Below are 7,369 nucleotides of genomic sequence, written 5' to 3' on the forward strand. Positions count from 1 at the left end.
TCTGTTTATTTGTGCATTAAAATAAAAAGTAAAATAACAGCCCATGAACCTTTTCTGACTCAGAGAGACCTACCAGACAGAGCAAAACTGCGCTGCTACATGGAGTCTCCTAAGACTGTGAATCTGTCTACTGCTATCTCTTTCTCCCTCGGAATGTCTGCTAGGTTCAGTCTGCTGACCATTTTGTTAATCCATCATTTAACCTCTTACATCACAAGGGCTGTTTCCTATGTGCATGAGAGACTAGGAAAATTGAAAATGGAGTCACCTGGGAAATTGCTTCCCCAATAATATTAGGCTTCTCTTACCAAGTAAGAAGGGGAAATTTTAATTAGGTCCACATCTAACACCTCTGCCCAGAGTCCAGGTCCCTTGCTACCATCATCAGCAAATGCAGCTTTCAGAATAAAGAACTGGGTCTATCTGAGCTGTGTGTATCATGACCTGCCTAGTTCTCTCTGTGTTCCTCTTCTCCCCAACATAATCAACTAGTCAGGCCAAACCTCATTCGTTACTGTTAGAAAAATGATATGAGTAAGCAAAGCTAACTGTACATTTTTTTCTAACAAATATTCTCTCATAGGTTCCAGAATCTCAGCTTTTGCCAGGACAAAGGTTTCAAACTAAAGGTATGTTTTCATAGCAATATACTTCTTTTTGTTTCTTTTGGTAGAGTTTCTATAAACTAGTTCTTCTGGATATTTACCTTTTTAAAATATAGAACTGGAATTATTTATATTTGTTGGCTCTTGTGTTTTGAGGGGAGTCCTGGTGACATACATATACATAGGGCTGCTAACCACCAGGTCAGCAGTTCAAAACTACCAGCCACTCCACGGGAGAAAGATGAGGCTGTCTACTCCCATAGAGATTTGCAGTCTTGGAAACCCCCAGGGTCACTTCTACCCTGTCCTGCAGGGTTGCTATGAGTCAGAATTGACTCGATGGCAGTGAGTTTTTGTTTGTTTAGTGTTTTGAGCTAGCAAATGTTGTGCACAACATGTGCAGTAACTTGCATTCTGTGGGTGAGTAGGCATCAGCTCCCTGGGGGAGGAACTGCGCTATCATTCTAACCGCCCTCCCTTGCTTAGTGCTTTGTCTTGCTCTTTCGGCCTAATGATGATTCATTGAAGTGTAACTGCTGATGGATTCTTAAAAGTCTTGGCTGTGATTTTTGTTTTAGATCCAGAGGAGCAAGGAGACATTGTGGTGGCCTTGTACCCCTATGATGGCATCCACCCAGACGACTTGTCCTTCAAGAAAGGAGAGAAAATGAAAGTCTTAGAGGAGTGAGTACACTCGAGTACCCTGCTGCAATCCCACTTTATTTCTTGGGCTGCTGGTGTCCTGTCGACTCCCTGGCTCCCCACATTTAGCTTCCAGGAAAATAGGGATGGCCAGACCCCCTCTGGCCATGGCCATACAGCCTCCTGACCCTGGTTGCCACTAGAACACAGAGAGTGAAAGGATAGGGTCAAAGGAATGTTCCTTTTAAATCTGGCTGTGAACTCTCTCTGGAAGCTTCGCTTTGAAGGTTTCTTTGTTTATTTGGCTGTTGCCCTTAAAGAGTTTGGGGTCTTTCTGGGTGGATTTTGCATTTCAAAATCTAAACGATTCCTTCAAAAAGATCAAGTGCCATTTTTATTTTGTTATTTTGCTGACATTCAAATTGGGTTTAGAGACTCAACTTGGTTTGGTGTGTGACGGTCATGGTCAAGCCCCTCTTAGCAATCACAGCCTTTCTGTAATGCCATGATGATGTCATCTCCTTGACACAAGCACACTTCACCCCCACCACCATCGTCCTTGCTCACTCAGACACCTGGCTATTGCCCCACCATGGGGTCAAAAGAGGACTCGACATCAGGAATGGCAAATGTTTTCATGCTTTTTTTTCTGCATAAGTTGTCATCTTAGCCTGTCCAATAGGACAAGAGGAGGGGCGCCTGCTCACAAAGTATAAGGTGCGGAGGTCTAAGAGCTGTGTAGTTTGAAGATTGAGCATTCATGTAAGCCTAAATTAAGATTAAATGTACAAAGATACACATATAAATGTAAGACTTCCTGGCATACAGTAGGCAATAGCTAAGTGCCAAGGAGCCCTGCTAGCCTGATAGGTACGTGCTCAACTACTAATCTATACGTGAGCTGTTAGAACCTGCCAGTGCCTCTGCGAGAGAAAGCTGTCAACATGCCTCCCAAAGATTACCCACATTTTTTTCCTTAAATCCGTAGTCATTAAGTCTATTCTGACTCCTGGTGCCCTTATAGGGCAGAATAGAACTGCCCCGGAAGGGTCCCCAGGCTGTTGGTTAGCAGTGCTTTAACCCCTGCACCTCTGTAAAGGCTCTGCTCTAAAGACTGCAGGCGAGGAGGCTCTCTCAGAGGGCCGCTGTAGGTCGGAATTGACTCGAAAGTACCTAATAGCAGCAGCTAAGTGTAGACAGTGGACTTGCATCGCTGGTGGATACAGGGTTTCAGCTTTGGTTCACCCGGAGGCTCCCCAAAAGAAAGACCTGACATCTACGGTTCTAAAAGCAGCCACTGACTAGCCCAACGAAACACAGCTCTATTCCAATACACATGATGTTGCCATGAAGAATCCCTGGAGAGCTTAATGGTAGTTGCAACTCTCCTGCATGCCTGGTAGGTAAGAACCATCTGTGAGAATTCAAAGAGGAATGTAGTGGAGCCTCCTGGGACCCATTCCATTGCTGCTTTGCTCACTGACCCAACCGCGCCGTCCACTGCTGATCCCCACCACCGTCTCCTTGGCCTCTTTTGAGGGCTAGACCATGGGGATGCACCTCTCATGGTTTTTCTTTTATTTCTTCTTCTTCAGCTTTCTTTGGAAACAGGGTGTTTTAACAAAGGAGTTTATAACCCTTAAATTATGACCCATGATTTCCTTTCCATTTCTGCATGGATACAAAACTATTTCTTAGACACACTGAAAGAAATTGCAAATGTCTCGCTTCTAGAAGATAGGAACCATTTCTACCAACTTTTACTTTATGTCGCACTAAGCACACTGAACCATACTTAAATTGCAAGACTGTTCTCATTTACTTAAGTCTCTAAGCATTCTTATTTTGGCAAGAGGAGTATTTTCCTGTGGACTCTGAATTTCCAGGGATCTACCCCACCTTCCCCTCCATGCCCTCAAACAAACATAAACTTTAAGACAATAGCTATTGTAACTCTTGAGTGCTGGTTATAAATACCTTTTCATGTGTGTTTCTATTTCAGGCATGGAGAGTGGTGGAAAGCAAAATCCCTTTCAACCAAGCGAGAAGGCTTCATCCCCAGCAATTACGTAGCCAAAGTCAACACGTTAGAGACAGAAGAGTGAGTTCTCAATTCTGTCCTCTCCAAAGGATTGTCTGCTCTGAAGACATTTGGATGTCACGTGGATTCTTCCTCCTTCCCTCCCCTGGAACATCAGACTAATCAAGTGTAAAAAATGTCTTTGCAGGTGGTTTTTCAAGGATATAACCAGGAAAGATGCCGAACGGCAGCTCTTGGCTCCAGGAAATAGTGCGGGAGCCTTTCTTATCAGAGAAAGTGAGACGTTGAAAGGTAGGAAATCGTGCAAGGCATCTTATGGAATGCTCTTTAGAAAGTCCTGCTCAGAACCAGTTCTAGAATTACTCCAATAAAGAATATGTTCTGTTCTGGTCATGAAAGTTTTCAGAGCTTGTGTATTACACTGAAAGTAACATAGAAAGCAGGCCGAATTGTGGCATTTCATACCATTCTTTTACGTTTGTTGAGCCGCTTGCATTGTTATGTAGAATAAATCCTGCATTGTAGGAGAAAGAAAATCAAAACAACCTTATGGATGACTAAATAATTAAAAATAAAATAAAGACAGGAAATGGCATGTTGGCAAGCTGCTTAGAAAACAAAACTGCTAACTCCACTTGTCAACTAGAATTTTTCTGGAAGTTAAAAAATCATGTATTACATAGAAGGATTCAAAGAGTTCATGGACACAATTGAATTAAAAGATAATAGAATTCTCTCAAGAATTTGTAAGCCCCTTTATATATACTTAATTTATATGTTTTTTGTGCTTAGGTGTTTTGCAAGCTGTCTAGCACCATACTGTATAATGCAGATTTCTCTTGTAAGAAATATAAGTAGGGCAATGAATGTACAAATGTGCTTTACACAATTGATGTATGTATGGATTGTGATAAGAGTTGTATGAGCCCCTAATAAAAGGATTTAAAAAAAAAAGAAATATAAGTAAGTTTTACTTAAACTCTTTCTCTTGCAGGAAGTTTCTCTCTGTCTGTCCGGGATTATGACCCTATGCAAGGTGATGTTATTAAGCACTACAAAATTAGAAGTCTGGACAATGGAGGTTATTATATCTCTCCACGAATCACTTTCTCCAGTATCAGTGACATGATTAAGCATTATCAGAGTAAGTAAAAACTTCTGGTTATGTCAAAATAAGATGCATTTATTATGATAAGGGCATACTAGCAGCAGCACTGAGCCCACACATTGCCAGTGATCACGAGAACCATGCAGGACTAGATAGGCAATTTTTTGTTCTTTTTGTACATAAGAGTGTCATGACCAGAGCTGACTTCAATGGCAACTAATCATAGCGACGTGCGGCACTATGTTGAAGCCATTACATGTTGATAAAACTGCAACATGATTTCCTCTTAAATAGAAGTAAGATTTGACCCTTGAGAATAATGATCCCAGGCCTTCCCATCCAATTCATGCTGTTGGAGAATTAACAGTCAGATAACACTCTGGTAGGCTGACTCGTCTTTGGATTCATTCCCCGTGTGGTTGAAATTGGTAGCAGTAGGCAACTATTGGTACTGCTTATTTCTACCACTTGCTTTCAAGGAATGAGCCTTACATGCTTATGTAAAATTGGGTCATCGACCTGCAGAGAGCGTGATGGTGCCCCAGAATGTGTGGGTTCCTCTCAAACCCTCTGCCACTCATTTACCCCTTCAGCACATGTGTTGGGCACTTATTGGATTCTGCTCTTGTCCTGGGGGCCAGGTATCTTAGTGCCCAGGCTAAGTCCCTGCTGTTGTGCCTTCTGGAACTGGCATGGATACAGCAAACAAAGCTATATGGTCTTTGATTGTTCACTTCATAGCTTTTCTGTCATAAACCAATTCAACCGGGTGCTGTGAGATCAGTTTCCACTCACGGTGATCCCTTGCAGAACAGAGTGGGAAACCCTGTTCCACAGGATTGTCAAAGCTATGACCATTTGGCAGCAGGCTCTCAGGCATTTCCTATTTTCATTCTTCTCCCCCACATCCTGCCCCACGCAACCATTTTACCGGGAGCTAATACAGATATCGCATCATGCCATAGTTCAATCACATCAAGCAGTATGGTACAATTGCTACCGCCATCAATTTCAAAACATTCTTTTCCTTCTTGAACTCCTTGGCATCAGCTCCCTTTTACACCTCCACCACCACCACTACTGTCCCCCCACCCCCACCCCCACCACTCAGACCCTAATTGTACTTGCTGTCCCTATAGGTTTATTAACCTTGGGTTTCATATACTGAAAAACTGAAAAGCATATCTCAAAAATTTAAGAGGGTGACCCCCAATGACACAACACATCTGAGATAAACCCCAATACGAACAAACAAACAAAATACAGAAAATGTTGAAAACCAGATCAGGTCCAAGGTGCTCTGGAGCGGGCATCAACGGACAAGGTTTTCTCCGTTCGAGTCAGGTTTACCCTTCTGATCTTCTATCGTCATCTCTCAGGGCACTCTGCTTAATGACCACTTTCCTCCCATCCCTCTGTTATGCTAAAGGGAGATCAGCGGAGGCTTGTTCCTTATATACTTCCAAAAATGTTCCTTGGGCTCCCAATGTCAACCAGAGCCTTCTGCAAGCCAGCTTCTCCCAATTCAGGCTCTGATACTAGTCCCTCCTTTGACTTCAGATTATATGATTCACAGTCTTTCCGTCACTGAGGGTGGCGTGCTTCTTCCACGTGCACTTAGTTGACATCTCACTTGGATGGCTGCTTGCTGGAGACAAGGCTTTCAGGCCCCAGAGGCTATTTTATCTGATGCCAGGCCTTTCTTTTTAGGCATCGCTCAGTAGGTTCGAATTGCCAGCCTTTAAGATACCAGGTGAGCACTTAGCCATTTGCTCCACCAAGGGATTCCCTTGCATTAGCACTTCTAAAAGTTGGCCTTATTGTGCATTTTAAACTGTCTTTTCATTGAAGAAGTTTAAGTTAGGTAAAAGATACCCAGAGGCATTGTAGGTTCACAGACTGTCGCAGGGTGGAAATGATAAGATTAGCTATCCAAATGTGTCTCTATAGACTGGTAAAATTAAAAAACAGTACTTTTTGTTCTATTTCAAGCTATGTGTTAACCTTCATTTTCCCTTCCACACTAGAACAATCTGATGGCTTGTGCAGAAGATTGGAGAAGGCCTGCATTAGTCCTAGACCACAGAAACCATGGGATAAAGATGCCTGGGAGATTCCACGGGAGTCCATTAAGTTGGTGAAGAGGCTGGGCGCTGGCCAGTTTGGAGAAGTCTGGATGGGTGAGTGTGGCCCTGTAAGGATGTCTGCTTTGGAGGCAGCAACAGGAGAATAAAGGGCATAGGCCTATTTCTGCCCATTTTCTCCCCAGTACTGAATGGATCGGAATCATCACTTCTTCTGCTTCTTTCTGTACAACACCTGACCTACAAATGTATTTCACAAGCCAAAGTGCTTTGACTATTCCCTTCCCTTGTGGCGTTTAGAGTGAACATTTTTAAGGAGAGGACTAGCCAAAACCAAGCCCACTGCCATCCGGTGAATTCTGAGTCATGGTGATGCTATATAGGGTTTCCAAAGTAGTCAGTCTTTTCAGGAGCAGACAGCCTCATTGTTCTCCTCTGAAACAGCTATATGTTCAGACTACTGACCTTGGAGTTAGCAGCCCATCACATAACCCACTGCACTACCATGGAGGGGGGTTTATCCTCGTGGTCCTGTGTCCTCTCTTATCGTTCTCCCCTTACCTCATTCTCGGACACATACGAACAACTGCAGAACATTGACTTCCATCTCTTGGAATGGTGCCCTGGCGTTTAAGACCCGCCTCCACTTAAAAGGTGCACTAGGATTAAGAGGAAGCTTCATATTTATTACAATATGAGGGCTGCCAAGAAAATTCTTATAAATGTTAAGAGCTCCAACCATTAGTGAACCACTCCTCAGTGTAAGTATTGGCTTCTTTTGTTGGCAAAAGCAGTGCACAAAGATTGTAGTACTGGTTTTCTTTAGGGCGGTGCTATGCTCAACTGTCTTTTTTTTTTTTTTTTTAATTGGGGGCTCCTACAGCTCTTA

General features: G+C 43.1%; 1 protein-coding gene across 2 annotated transcripts in view; it reads left to right on the forward strand.

The window, feature by feature from the left end:
* LYN (LYN proto-oncogene, Src family tyrosine kinase) overlaps positions 1-7,369 on the forward strand; it is a 66,532-nt gene that overhangs the window by 3,523 nt on the left and 55,640 nt on the right. For both annotated transcript variants that reach the window (XM_004697564.2, XM_004697563.2), the window contains exons 2-7: positions 584-629; positions 1,184-1,289; positions 3,250-3,348; positions 3,476-3,579; positions 4,283-4,432; positions 6,424-6,576. In XM_004697564.2, coding sequence (XP_004697621.1) covers positions 584-629; positions 1,184-1,289; positions 3,250-3,348; positions 3,476-3,579; positions 4,283-4,432; positions 6,424-6,576 — 658 coding nt within the window. The remainder of the gene's footprint in view (positions 1-583; positions 630-1,183; positions 1,290-3,249; positions 3,349-3,475; positions 3,580-4,282; positions 4,433-6,423; positions 6,577-7,369) is intronic.

This window comes from Echinops telfairi, unplaced genomic scaffold, assembly GCF_000313985.2.
Source record: "Echinops telfairi isolate 266 unplaced genomic scaffold, ASM31398v2 ScPeMD7_1;HRSCAF=3_0, whole genome shotgun sequence".
In the NCBI taxonomy this organism is placed as follows: domain Eukaryota; kingdom Metazoa; phylum Chordata; class Mammalia; order Afrosoricida; family Tenrecidae; genus Echinops; species Echinops telfairi.